Consider the following 15,194-nt stretch of genomic DNA (forward strand, 5'->3'; position numbering starts at 1 on the left):
CGTTCCAAAGGACCGAGACAGCCTGGAAAGCTGAAGGCGGCTCGAGCTCGCAGGCTGCGGCGCCGCGCCAGAACAGCTCCAAATCTGCAGGGGGCGGGCAAGCGCGGCAGAGTCCGGCCCCCTCGTAGTGGCGCTCGTGATTGGCTCGTAGCCGTCGTCACTCAACGTCTGTGGGCGGGCCGAGGCCGAGCGGGGGCGTGGCCGAGGGGCGGGGAAGCCGCGCGCGCTCGCCTCCGTAGGGAGTCACAGGTTCGGCGCACGCGAGGGCCTGGCGCGCGCAACCTGCACGCGGGCGAAAGTCCTCGGAGGCGCGGCGGGAGGTGCGGAGGCACTGACGCTGCTGCAGGAGCCCCGGCCCGCGCCGATTCAGCGCCCGCTGCCGTCGGCCGCCCCCCAAGATCCCCCCAACACTGAGGAAGACCCCTCCTTCCTCGCCCCCAGTCCTCGCCAGCCCCCGCGGAACGCGCCATGGCCCCGCGCAAGAATGCCAAGGGCGGCGGCGGCGGCTTCACCACCACGAGCAGCAGCAGCAGCAGCGGCTCCAGCAGCAGCGGCGGCGGCGGCGGCACGAGCACGAGCAGCAGCATCGGCAGCTGCAGCACCAGCACCCGGAGAGGTCAGAGGCCCTGCGGGGCGGGGTCCGGCGCTGCGGTCCATCTCCCCGGGTGCCCCGTCCTCCGTGTCGTGTCGTACCTCCTCTCGGCGCGCGGGGCGGAGGCCGTGCTCGCGGGGCCTGGCGAGCTGGAGGGCCAAGGGGGCGGAGCGGGGTCCGCGCCCTCGGGTGGGTCTCCCCGTGCTGCCCACACCTGCAGGGCGCAGCCGAGCTGGCCGTTACGTGTCAACTCTTTCTTGGCTGTCAGTGGAATTGAAGCCGGGAGTAGGCGAACAGTTCATCGTTGCCCTGAATACTCGGGTTGTGGGCACTTTGAAAATGTGGCAAAGTCAGGGAAAGTTAAGTTCCTGCCTAACCAGCAGCGTTTAAGAGCAGCTCAGAGGAGGACTATTAGGGGGGGTGGAAGTTGGGGAGCGGGGATTGGGAGTGATTTGAATGTTCTTGGAAATTACCTGAAATGTTTTTGCTTTTATATAGCTTTTTCACATGAGTTGTAGTTACCTTTAAAATATCAACGGATCTCATGAAATAGCTCACGAGCTTCTATTTTTCCCTGAAATCAGCCGCATATTCACCTTTCTCTTTCCATGTGCTTACCGAGCAAGGCGAACAGATGTTTTAAATCTGCTTCGTCTCGTATTTCAGTGGTTCTGTTTCTTTTATATTCCCTTCGACTCATATTTAGGATACTGAAGCTGGAATGCACATGTGTGTTGAATGTGAACAACAAACCTCCCTTGGAATAGTTTAGACTCTTTGCTGAGCGCTAAATGCAGGGCATTCATGTACATCTGAAAATAAGATAACTCCAGTTATGCTTCACTGAACTATTTCCCATATAGCACTTATTTTCATGTGTATTGTTATGGCCTCAATCCCAACTCTTCCTCATTTCTTATCCCCAGCTCTTGGTATGATCCTGTCCCATAACAAGTGCTCAAATATTTGATTAGCAAGCGAATGAATAGTTGTGGTGAAAGTACTGCAGTTAAAGCCATTGCACACATTTAAGTTCGAAGAACTGGTTTGTATTCCACATGGGAAGAGACACACAGTTTGGGGTTCAAAACCAGCCTCATAATTCACCTTTGATTTAAGTAATCTTTTGTGTGCCTTTCCCTTTTGTCTTTAAATGTCAGTTAAACACAGCCCCTTGGGTCTGGAGCTTCACTTTTTAGTATTTCTAAGTGAGAAGAGCCCTGTGTGCTGCCTGGGCACCAAGCAGAGGAAGTTGTTAAACAAGACATTAAAGTTTTATGTAGTTATTTACAGGTGAAGCGTATCTTTGTTCTGCCTATCCTGTGAGCTCCCTAGAAGTGATTAGATCTGAGGAAATTATATGGCCTTTTATTGATAAGTTAGTATTGAGAAATGTGTGTCACATTTCCACATCTACCAAATTAATTCTTGAACCATTTTAACAAGGAGTGAATGAGTTAAGGAAACATTAGGACCAAAATTAACTTATTCTCATTTTCATCTTCAGCATTATGAGCAAACACTGTTCACACTGAGGATCTATAGCCTATTAAGCATTTGGCACATTGATTCCATAATTATCATGAAACAGACTTAGCATGCATCAGACACAATAGGTAACACAGAGAAAGGTCCTTGTTACAAACAAAGCAAAACAACAGAAACAATACAGAACAAAATAAAAAACAAAACCCTGGAGTTGGTGTTGGAGTCCTGCGTGTTACATAATGAGTATTCTTTTTTCACAGCTATTTGTTTTCCCAGCAAATGAGTTCTGACTGTGTGTGAGATGGAAGGCACTGGGGATGCAAGTCAGGAATCTTTCCATCATCCTACAGGGATGAAAATGAGTATATGGAACAAGCAGTAAAACCAACTTTTCTTCTATGACTATAATTGTCTGGTCACTGAGGTATAGACAAACAGTTTCTGCTGGGGAAATCATGAAAGCCAAGGAGTTTTTCAAATGCAGTGAGGCCCATGGAATTCCTTGCTGTCATCATAAAGATGGGGACATCAATGTCCAGAAAGCTTGTCTAGTTCACTGGAGGTTGCTGACATCATGGAAACCTAGCTAGTTACTGGAAGAACCAAGACCAGAACTGAGATTTTCTGATATTCATTCATTACATCATACTCCTTCAAGTTTATGTTCTCCGAAATGTGAGATCCCTAGGGCATCAGGAGCTGACTGGATTACCAGATTTCCTTCTCTTTCATGATATACCTCTTTTAGTTATTGAAGGACAGCACACTTTTGTCAAGTCACTAATTACATTTCCTTTGAGTAAAATTATGTTTACAGCAGCATATTTGAAAATCTTAGTTTGATAAGAGTACATAGGCTCAGATAATAAGTTTTTAAAGATGTTTTGCATTAAGAGTGCAAAGTTGATGACAGCACTAGTCACTTTAAATATTATTGTTTCTTAGATTTTTATGTAAATATATGGAGAAAGAGGGCCTAGTCCTTTAAAACTTGCATTTTAGGGGGAAAAATTTAAAGCGGGTGTCTGATTTTAATTTTAACTAAAGTTGAAAGTGATAAAATATTTCTGCAGAGTTCAGTTTTACTCTTTTCAGATTTAGTCTTTAAAATAGAAAAGAAGTATGAACGCTTTTGACATCTTGCCTTTACCTTGTAAATAAAATTTGATTGGCACAGCCAGTTGAGACCAGAAGAAGCCTTTTTCAGATTTACTGATTTGTAAATCTTTCATAAAGAAATATCATGATGTTCTCTTGGGCTTATGTTATAACACGGGGACACTGATGTGTATCATTTTTGTTCGTTTAGCTTTTCCCTTTTTGAGTATCACTCTTCCCCTGTAGCTTCTAACCTGTTTTCCATCTGCATGTTTATTTTGTGTGTCAGCCTGATTTATTACCGTGTACCAGTAGGTGTCACTGGAGAACCCTTCTCATCCACCTTTCAATTTGAAACTTCAGGTTATGTAACAGCAATTAGGGTTTTAACTATTATTTAACTATTTTTTTATCAGTCTGTACATACTCCAAGCTGTTGATAGATAACTACTTAAAAACTCTTAGCCACTTCTGTTCAATTCCATCAAGGTCTCTAAGCAGATTTAGTCATAAGACATTTAGTAATAAGAATTTGTCCCAAGCAGCCTTTTTATTTAAGCTTAGCATATTCAAAATTAAAAGCACTCAAGTAATATCTGTAAAGTATATGCAAAGATTAATTTAGATGTATTTAAAAGGTGTTAGTCATTTGGAGACACGCTTCTGAGGATTTTTTCCCCCCCATTTTCAGTATCTCTTAATTTACTAAGTAACTTGAAGATACAATGCACTGCTGATTATGTTCTTGCTTCTTTGAATAAAAAGGTGATGGTGAAATTCCCTTTCTTTAGCCAGGGACTTAATCAGTTAAGGCCAGTTGCTTAATCCTCCATTAGTCATTGCAGAATGAAAAGATAGGAGCCATAATTATTCTACTGCAAGACTTGTGTACTAGTTTGTGGTTGAACCAGCATGTTCAGATCGCATGAAATCAAGGACTAAGGGAATTCTTGAACACATATTTAAAAGGTCAAACATGTGAACCTATGGTGGGCTTGAGAAGGAAAAAGAAAGGTCTGTATCTTAGTCTTGCTTTAAAGTCGTCTGACTCAGATCAGTAAAGACAAGATTATATGAGATTTGCATTTTCAGCTAATTTCTAAAACAGTGACTTGGATAATGGCTTATGTGAGCTATCCACCCTATTTTTAGTTGATATCACAGATTTAACTCCTGAGCTGTTTGCTCCCAGAGGTAAACAGAACAACAAAACCCACCAAAATCTTTTTCTCTAGAAAGGCATGATAATTTGAGATAAAGAACCTAATGTTCTGAAGTCATAATCATTTAACAACTGTGTGACAGGTTGCTTTGAATATCTAATCTCAATCTCCTAAAACAGAAAGAATTACTCTGCTTTTCTTTTAGTGCTGTGACCCTTTCTATACCCCCTCATAGTTCTCACGTTTCCATCAAAGTGCTCTTAATGGTAGGGGAACAGTACAAAACTTTCCAGGATATTAAAGTGGAGATTCAAGTAGGGTATTCCATGCTTGAAAATTCTTGATGATTTATTGTAAAAAATTAATAATTAGGGGACCGGTGTTGTGGTGTATTCAGTTGATCTGCTGCCTGTAATGCCGATATCCCATATGGATGCCAGTTCATGTCCTGGCTGCTCCACTTCTGATCCAGCTCCCTGCTAATGGTGCCTAGGAAGGCGGTGGAGAGTGACCCAAGTGCGTGGGCCCCTGCCATCTGCTGAGGAGACCCAGATGAAGCTCCTGGCTCCTGGCTTCTGCCTGACCCGCCCTGTCCATTGCAGCCATTTGGGGAATAAACCAGCGGACTTCTGTCTCTCTCTGTCTTCCCTTTCTCTCTTTAGCTCTACTTTTAAAATAAATATATAAATTTTTTTAAAAGATTAATAATGTTGGGGCTGGCCCTGTGGCACTGTGGGTTAAAACTGCAGTCAGCAGTGCTGGCATTCCATATGGATGCAGGTTCAAGTCCCAGCTGCTCCTCTTCAATCCAGCTCTCTGCTATGGCCTGGGAAAGCAGTGGAGGATGGCCCAAGTCCTTGGGCCTCTGCATCAGTGTAGGAGACCTGGAGGACGCTCCTGGCTTCTGGCTTCAGATCGGCTCAGCTCTGGCCATTGTGCCATTTGAGAAGTGGACCAGCGGATGGAAGACCTTTCTGTCTGTAACTCTTTCAAATAAAAAAAAAAAAAAATACAAGCAAACATAATGTCATGTGACTGTAGCACTTGTGTTTTAAGCAAAATGGATGCTCTTGAGGTAATATTTACAATGTGACTTTTTGTACCACTTGATACATTTGCACCCATGATGCATTTGTGTCTGCCTTTGGAAGTGAAAATATTCCATTAGCACAACTGTCGTTAAGTTACTTTGTTCTGCATTTGTTATTTGTTTGTATTTGTTTTTTGAGGATGAGTCTTGGTTACCTTTGGCTGGTATTATCTTGTAAAGGCAAATCACCGAATGTAATTGGTTCTCTTCAGACAGGTGATGGATGAGGGCAAATTAGATATAGATAACCTATTAAACTCAGAGGAATGTTGAGTTCAATTGGTGAATAAATCTTTTTAAAAGCTAGTTAGGGAAGATGTACTGAAGGACCGGGGCTGCCTGTGAGACCCATGACATCACTCTGTGCTCTCAGCAGAGAGGGTTGTCCAATTGTAGTAGGATTGCCAGGGACATCCCTGAAACTAGAATAAGCCCCTGCTCAGCTGGGGGAATACCATCCCTCCTACATGTGTGCCTGTAGATCTAATGCGAGGTCTTGTTCTGTATGCAAGTAAGCAAGGATCAGTCTTAATTTTAAAGTGGGAGAATCTTGTTTGATAAAATCTTGTTCCACAATCAGCAATGATTTACCAGTCTTTAGTCATATTTTACATAAGTTTGTTAGACATTTCTGCTCTCCCATAGTGCAGTCATTGATATCTTTTTTGTTGTTGCCTTTGATTGTATGTTTCTTACACTGCTAATGAGCACAATTTTTCTGTCTTTGACACTGCTTTTAATCTCAGTTTTTTGAAATGGGATATTGGAAAGCCCCTTTGATCCTTGGTTCACACATATATTTAATTTATAAGCAGTTAAGTTTTTTCTTGCATGTATCTAAAAATCTGTGTTGTCAGTGTTTCTTGAGAGAATATTTAGTGTGCAACTTTACCTTTCCATTCTTTGAATTAAATTGATTGAAATTAGCTGCTTGCCACTGAGTTTTGTGAATATTTCCAAGGACTGGCTTTTTGGAAGAGAGCCAGCTCTTTAACTTATAAAATAAAAATAATTCTATGTGTTTTTCTTTAAGACTGTATCTTTTTGAAATAATGCGAATTTAAGGCCTATACATAGGTATTAAGAGCAATACAATGAATACTCTCATATCTACCACACAGATGAAGAAGCAAAACATTACCAAACTCTTGGGTTTTCCTCTCCTGTGTATCTGTCTGTGACTGTTTTTATAAATTTTGTGATAGCCATTCTTATGCTTTCCTTTATAATATATCAAGTATAAGTACAGGTAATACAGAGAGTTTTCAGAAAGTCAGTAGAAAATGTGTATGATGAATGAATTTCAAAAGGATAATAGACTTTTTTTTATATGTGTGTGTGTGTGTATATATATATATATATATATATAACTTGTTTACATGTGCTGCAAGAGTTGTTAATAGGCTCTTGCTTGATGTAACTAGCGAGACACTGTTCGAGGTCCTGCTGTTCTCTGGTTCTTTATTTTCTTCTATGACTTACCTATTTCTTTACATTGTAGGTGCCACTTTTCATTGAGCCATCCTGCTGAAACCACGTTGTCTTTCTTGTAAGCAATGCTGCTCTGAGTATTCTTGTACCTGTGCGTCCATCCCTTGTGCTTGTGTCTGAATGCTTTTCCAAGGCGTCATCTAGTTTCTGAATTTGGGGTCTTAGCAAGTGTTAAATATGAAACTTTTCCTAGATACTGGCCATGTTTTAGCCCCAAAGTGGTTGTATTGATTTACACTCCTACTCACAGTGAATACCATCCCTTTTGGTGCAGCCACGTTAGTAAGGTTTAATATTTGCAAGTTTAGTGGTTAAGAAGTAGAACTTTGTGGCTTAAATGTGCATTTTTCTGATTACTAGTGAGAACAGCCATTTGTGTTCTCTTTTCTGTGGATTACTTTTCCATGTATTTTGCCCATTTTTCTGCTTGTTTTACATCTCCTAAGTAAATACCCAGGAAAGGAATTGCTGGGGTGTAGGGTAGGTGTATGTTTAGTGGTATTAAATGTTGTCAAGTGGTTAATATTATATACTCCCACTGAGAACATGTGGGAATTCTAATTGTACAACATTTGTGCCAGCATTTGGTGTTGTTAGTCTTAATTTTGGCCATTCTGGTGTTTGCCATGGTTTCCTATTGTAGTTTACATTTCAGTTGCCTTGATGACTAATGATGTCGAGAACTGGTCTTTGTACTAAAAGGCTGTGCATGTTATCTTCTTTTGGGCAGTTTCTGTTTAGCTCTTTTGCCTATTATTAAATTGTTTTTCTTGCTCTTTATAGTTGAATTGTAATTCCTTTAATATTCTGGATAGAAGTTCTTTTCCAGATATATGTATTACAAATATTTTCCCCAGTCTACTGCTTACCTTTCATTTTCTTAATAATATCTTTTGGAGAGTAAATATTTTTTAGTACTGTAATATTTTTGAAAGTTTTATTTGAAAGACAGAGTTACAGACAGAGAGAGAAGGAGAGACAGAGATCCTCCATCTACTTGTTTACTCCCCAAATGGCCACAGTGGTCAAGGCTGGACCAGTCTGAAGCCAGGAGCTTCTTCTGGGTCTCCCACTTGGGTGTAGGGACCCAAGCACTTAGGTCATCTTCTGATGCCTTCCCAGTCACATTAGCAGGTAGCTGGATCAGAAGTGGAGCAGCTGGCACTCAAATTGTTGCCCACATGAAATGACAGCATCCCAGGCAGTGGCTCTATCTGCTGCTATGCCACATTGCTGGCCCCTGGAATTTTTTTTTTTTTTTCTTTCTCTGTCATTAAGAAACATTCCCTATTCTGAAATCACAAACTTATACTCCTGTATTTTCTTCTAGAAGTTTTACAGTTTTAGATTTTATGTCTAGTTCTATGATGTAACTAAAATTAATTTTGGATTAGATTTTTTTATTTTTTTAAATGGACATTCAGTTGTTTTGGCATCATTTGTTGAAAAGACTTGGCTTTCATCATTGGATTGCTTTTGTTATTTTTGTCAAAAAAATGAAGCATAAGGACATCAGTCTATTTCTGGACTCTTTTTTGTTGTTTTGTTATTTGTCCTTCTGGCTGTACCACAGTCCCAGTTACTGTAGTTGTACACTAAGTATTAAAACCAGGTAGTGGAAATCTTCCAACTTTTTGTTCCTTTTAAAACAGCTCTGAATATTTTAGGCCTTTTGTATATCCATATACATTTTAGAATCAACCTGTTGATTTCTACAGAATATACATGCAAGAGTTTGTGATGAGAATTGCATCAAATCTGTACATCAAGTTTGTGAGAGCACTCACTGATACTAAGTCTTACAGTCCACAACAGTGATGTATTATCTTTATTTGTTTAGATCTTTAATGTTTTTCTGCCTTGTTTTGTAGTTTTTGATGTGGAGATCGCATACATTTTTTTGTTAAATACTTTTCTGGATTGTTTTATGGTTTTTGATGCTATTGTAAATATTTTTAAATTTTTAATTTTTCCTTTATTTGCTATTAATATATACACTTAGGAATGATACTTACACTTATGTCATTTGACCTTGCTAAATTTATATGTTAATATTAGTAGTTTTTTAAAAAAATTCTTTGAGATTTTCCATGTAAATATCATGCCACCCATGAATAGAGATAATTTTACCTCTTTTCCAGTCATTTCTTGCCATACTGCTCCGTGTGGAACTTCCAGTACAGTATTGAATAAAAGTGATGAGAGTAGATATTCTAGCTTTGTTTCTGATTTTAATGACAAAGTATATGCTGTTTCACCATTAAGTAAGTAGAATTTAACTCTGGGCATTTCCTAAATGCTCTCTACTAGATTGGGGGATTTCTTTCTATTTCTAGGTTGATAATTTTGTCAAATACTTTTAAAAGCTCCTCTTGGTCAAGATGAAATATCTTTTTAAATATTGGTCTCTTTGCTAATATTTGGTCAACAGTTTTGCATCTTTGTTCCTGCTGGATGTTTGTAGGAAATTTTCTTCCTTCCTTTTTTTTCTCTTCTATTATTCCTTCCCCTCTTCTCCCTTTATTCACCTTACTAGGAATTATGATTAGTTCTGAGTACTATTTTGAGTGCATCAACTGAGATTATGTATGTTTTTTCCTTTTGTATTTTAATTGGTAAATTAAATTATGTTCTAATGTAAAACCACCTTTACACTTCTGAGAAGTACCCAACCTGGTAATTTTACATATTTTAAAGTATGATTGGATTGATTTTGTTAATATATGCATTAGTAAAAATGACCTGTAATTTTCTTTCCTTGTTTTGCTACCAAGGTTATTCTAGCTGCATAAATGAATTTAGGAGTATTATCAGATGTGAGTAGCCAAAAGGGGAAACTGCTTTGCTTTTTAAATGTTTATGAGACTGTTTAAGTTTTTCTGTTTCTTCTTGTCAAAGTGGCTAAGTTACAATTATTATTTCTTTGTAGGTACCTTTGAGTAAGTTACATTTTCTGAAAACTCTGCCTTTGAAGTTTCAGGTTTAGCTGGTAAAAGGTTGTTTATGGTTTTGAAAACACAAAATAGCTATTTATGCCAGTTATAACCTTACAATGAAATAAAAGTGCTTTTAAAAATCATTGAATATAGAGCTTCTTTAAATTTTAGTTATTTTTAAGATCCTAAGAATATTTTGATGAGTTTATTAAAGTGAAAAGTCTTTCTTATAAAATCCCCAGAATATCTGAGAAGTTAAACCATATTATGCTGGTAATTTGGTTTGATTGCTGTGATACAGTCCCCATTTCCTCTTGAAGTGGTAATGACTAGTGCTATATACATTTACATTGTTTAAAATTAAACAGGGGCCAGCATTGTGGCACAACTCATTAATGTGCGGCTTGCAATGCCAGAGTCCCAAAACAAGTCCTCCTTGCTCTGCTTCCCATCCTATTTTCTTCTTCTAGACTGAGGTGGAGGCCCTGGGAACATGGTGGGTGAGTGGAGATGAGCCAGCACCACAGTTACTAGGTAAAGTCTTGGCAGTGACAACTGTTAGGATGCTTTGGTTCCTCACCCACCTAGGAGAAAAGCAAAGGCTGGGGTGGGAGTCCTGGCTCTCTCTGAAGGGCACCGTTTTCTCACCGATCTTGACCCTGGAAACTCTCCTTCTCCACCTCCTCCTGTAATGTATACTTCTTGATGTGGTAGTTCTCATTTAAAGAAAAATCCAAGCCCTTCTTTTCCCTGCCTTTTTCAGCAGGCATATGGGTTCCTTTTTTTCTTCCCCTTCCTTTCAAGTCTCTCAAAGTCACAGAGATTTTAGTCCTAAGTCTATGGGGCTCATCCTGTTCTTTTCCTCTGTCTCCCCCATAGGAGTGTTCTTCTTGGGACTCTTTGCTTGGTCCTCTTCTACCCCACAATTTGCATTCTTCAGGCTTTAAGTGTTACCTCTTGGTGGCTCCGAATTCTGTAGCACTCTTGAGTTGTAGACCTAAGTGTCAACAGTAATGATGGAGAAAAAGCAGTTTCCTCTTCCTAAGGCTAATTATATGTCAGACATAGTGCACTTCCTTCTGTTTTAGCATTTGATTCTTACATTAGTTCTCTAAAGTCTGTCTTTGTATATGAAGAAATGGGAAGGTTAGCAAGGTTACTTTGCCAAAGAGCATGCAACTAGCAAAAGTCAAAACTGGGGTTGCGATTTCTGACAGTTCTGACACTTAAGCTACTTGAGTTGAACATTTTAGATCCTCATTAGTTGTTAGATTCCTCATAACTGGTCCTAGCTCATCCTTCTGTCATAGCCATCTTTATCATGTGGAAATTAGATTGTGTCCACATCCTTTTATTTGAAAACCTGAGATAGTTTGCCAAAGAACTCAAGATGATGGTTCAAATTCCTTAGCACGATATAAGATGCTCTTCATGGTCTTCCTCCTTGTACCCTCTCTAGCCATTCCCTGACTTACCTGTTTGTATTAATGTTCCAGCCATGAAGAAAATCTCTCTCTGTACTCAGCATTTGTACAGTTATTCTCTAGGACACCAGTGCTGTGTCATAGCAGCAAAGCCGTCACCTGAGATGCTGGCATCCTGCATGGATGCCCGTTCATGTCCTGGCCACTCCTCTTCCAATCCATCTCCCTGCTAATGGCCTGGGAAAAGCAGCAGAAGATAGCCCAAATGCTTGGGCCCCTGCCACTCACTTGAGAGTCCCAGATGAAGCTCCTGGCTCCTGGCTTCAGCCTGGCTCAGCCCTGGCTGTTGCAGCCACTTGGGGAGCGAAGCAGTGGATGAAGACCTTTTTCTGTCTCTGGAACTCTGAGTTTTAAATAAATAAGTAAATAAATAAATAATTTAAAAAATTATCCTCTAGGATGGCTCACCACTTTGACTTCCCCTGTTGACTATGGAATCTCCAAACTAGTTCTTCTTTAGTTCTTATGTACTCTCCCTCATCCTTTACCCTTCTCCCATAGACTGGGTTTGGTAACCCCTCTCCCCTCCTCCACAAGGTTCTTTAATAGAACTTCATGATTTTAGTGATATACGTTCCTTCAACAGATGAAAATGTGAGCCAATTATGATATTAGACAACACAACAGCATCAGACAGAATGGGACTCAAGTACTAGCTCTGCCACTTACTAATTTTTAACCTTGAGTAAGTCCTCCAAGCAGTATTACCATGAGCAAACATTCACTGCTGCCTGATTGTAAGGCCACCATCTTTGTTAGGATCACACACTAGACTCAAACTAATATAAGCAAGAAGGATATTTCATTAAGAAGAAAACCCCAGGTAAGGCTGATGAGATGTGAGATGATCAGTGGTTCAGTAGGGTCGCAAGGACTCACATTCCTTTAGCTTTACCACTCAGTGTAGGTGTCATCCTAAGCCTGGTTCCCTCATGGTAGCCTGTGGCAACTGAAATAGCATATTTCCTTATTCACATTCCACAGAAGAGAAATACTTTTTTGTCTTTTTGCTTAGAGCAAGACCCTTTGCATCTCACTGGTGTATGTTGGCTTAAGCCTGCCTGTCCGCAAACCAGGCTATGGAGGGATTACCAGGATCATTTGTTTTAGATCAGGCGTTAGCATTGCCGGCCATATGTTTTTTTTTTTTTTTTTTGACAGGCAGAGTGGATAGTGAGAGAGAGAGAGAAAGGTCTTCCTTTTGGCCGTTGGTTCACCCTCCGATGGCCGCTGCGGCCGGCGCACTGCGGCCGGTGCATCGCACTGATCCGAAGCCAGGAGCCAGGTGCTTCTCCTGGTCTCCCATGCGGGTGCAGGGCCCAAGGACTTGAGCCATCCTCCACTGCACTCCCGGGCCACAGCAGAGAGCTGGCCTGGAAGAGGGGCAACCGGGATAGAATCCGGCGCCCCAACCGGAACTAGAACCCCGTGTGCCGGCGCCGCAAGGCGGAGGATTAGCCTGTTGAGCCACAGCGCCGGCCCATATGTTCTTCATTGCAGCTAGTCAGCTCTGCTGTTGCAGCACGCAAGCAGTGGCAGACAGGAGGGTACGCAGACGAGTGTAACTGTGTTCAAGCACAACTTTATGGGCACTGAGATTTGAATTCCATGTAATTTGCTCATGAAATTGTAATTGTGAAATGTAATTGTGAAATTTTCTTCTTTTCAGCTGTGTCACAAGTGAAACTACAATTGGCCTGTGACAAACAAGACTGGCTATAGTTTGCACATGCTAGTTTAGAATAATTGCTGAGGTTCAAAGAGTTATTGCTGATGTTTGCTTTAGGTAAACAGTGTGTTTTGTTTTCTTTTTATCTCTGTGGTTGAATTGGCAGCATTGATGTAGTAGATACTCAATATGCAGTGGTATGGATATTGAATCATACTTTGTATATCATTGTAGGTGATGAGTACACTAAAAGGTGCTAATAAATGTTGGAATGAAAAATACCAGGGGTCATATTTCCCTCTACTTAGTTGAAAGGACATTGAGGGTTTGTTTTGGTGCCTTGGATGTAATACTCAAAAATTACATGTTACATGCATTAAATATTTTTGGTTTTTATTATGGGCAAGAACAGAGATGAAAAGTTCTCTTGAAGTTTTTAAGTGTACTTCATTGGTGTAGAGAATTGTGTGAGTAGGTCAAGGCCATTAGTATAGTAACAAGTATTATTTAGGCATCACCCTGGTAGTCTCCCCATTAGCTTTCACAGTCACACCCATGGGAAGCTATTTTGCAGCCACAAGAGCATTCCCAATATTCTTTCATCCATGGCAAGTCCATTCTGATTGGCAAGAAGGTTGGACACAAACAGGCATTTTATTTGTTCTGCATTTTTGTGATGTTGGAAATCTTGCTTACTTTGCAAGATTTCAATTTGCCTCTCACTTTATTTTTAAACATGACTCAAGGATAGGCTGAAAGTATTGACATGAATATTAAAACATGGAGGAATTTGCTAAATTGTTCTCCCTTTTTTTTTGTTTTGGACTTAAAATTGATTTGTAAGAGTTATTATTTTCTCTTTGACTTAAGACTAAGGTTTGGGGCCAGCATTGTGGCACAGTGGGTTAAAGCCCCAGCCTGCAGCGCTGGCATCCCGTATGGGTGCTGGTTCAAGTCCCAGCTGCTCCGCTTCCCATCCGGCTCTCTGCTATGGCTTGGGAAAGCAGTGGAAGATGGCCCAAGTCCTTGGGCCCCTATACCTGCGTGGGAGACCTGGAAGAAGCTCCTGGCTCTTGGCTTCAGATCAGTGCAGCTCTGGCATTGCAGTCATCTGGGGGGTAAACCAGTGGATGGAAGACCTTTCTCTCTCTCTCTCTCTCTCTCTCTGGCTCTCTGGCTCTGTCGCTCTCTGTAACTCTATTTCAAATAAATAAAATATATAATTAAAAAGAAAGACTGAGGTTTATCAGCTTGGCATAAAAAATGAAAAATTGATATGGCTCAAGTTCTTAGGTGCCTGCACCCATGTGGGAAACCCAAATGAAGCTCCTGGCCCCTGTGCAGCCCCAGCCGTAGCTGTGGAGGACATTTGTGGAATGAATCAGCAGATGGAAGATCTCTCTCTTTCTATCTCCCCCTCTCTTTCTCTAACTCTGCCTTTCAAATAAGTAAAAATAAATCTTTAAAAAGAAAAAAGAAAAACTGTGAAGTGACAGTGCTAACATGTTGTAAAGAAGAGTTTGGAGCACCAAAATTCTAAATTATGATTGTTCTCAAATGATTATTTGCATCCATATTGTCTAATTTGTCCTGTTACCTTGATACAGAGTTTATCAAAGTAATTTTAATTGCCTTTTTATTTTTCTCCTCCACTGGACTGTAGACTGAATGGCCTCTCCTGAATGGTAGTTAGTACAGCACAGGGTAGAAATTTAAAGAGTATTTTTTGAATGAATCAAAATTCAGGGGCATAGAGAAAACTGGGAACCATTACAGTTTACCATCCTGATATTTATTGTGTCTTAAAGTCTGAGGTAGCCTGCAAGAACTGCAACTGCCTTGTTTTGCTGATCTGAATTTTATGTTGTCCAGGAACATTCTACTTAGAGCAACACTTTTATCCAGGATGGTATTAAAAATATGAACCAGCCTGTTCAGGATGCACCTGTACAACATAGCTGTGCTTACAGCCTGGGCATTAGCTTAACCTGTAGCTAGCAGAAAGCTTGAAGACTTCATCCTTTATAGCTAGGGAGATGTTTTTGGGGTCATGTACCTAGGAAGTCTCAGCAGCAGACTAGTTTATTCTTTTTTTTTTTTTTTTGAAGATTTATTTATTTATTTAAGAGGCAGAATTACAAAGAGACAGAGAGAGGTCTTCCATCGCTGGTTCACTCCCCAAA

The 15,194-nt window shown here is 40.5% G+C and overlaps 1 protein-coding gene across 3 annotated transcripts in view; it reads left to right on the plus strand.

The window, feature by feature from the left end:
* The first annotated feature begins 287 nt into the window (after positions 1 to 287).
* Positions 288 to 15,194, plus strand: part of ASPH (aspartate beta-hydroxylase) — a 237,495-nt gene continuing 222,588 nt past the window's right edge. Inside the window, exon 1 of one of the 3 annotated variants that reach the window (XM_062188446.1) lies at positions 288 to 616. In XM_062188446.1, coding sequence (XP_062044430.1) covers positions 469 to 616 — 148 coding nt within the window. In that variant the 5' untranslated portion in view covers positions 288 to 468. The remainder of the gene's footprint in view (positions 617 to 15,194) is intronic. The other 2 variants (XM_062188443.1, XM_062188444.1) reach the window with 2 other exon arrangements.

Source organism: Lepus europaeus, chromosome 4, assembly GCF_033115175.1.
Source record: "Lepus europaeus isolate LE1 chromosome 4, mLepTim1.pri, whole genome shotgun sequence".
NCBI lineage: Eukaryota > Metazoa > Chordata > Mammalia > Lagomorpha > Leporidae > Lepus > Lepus europaeus.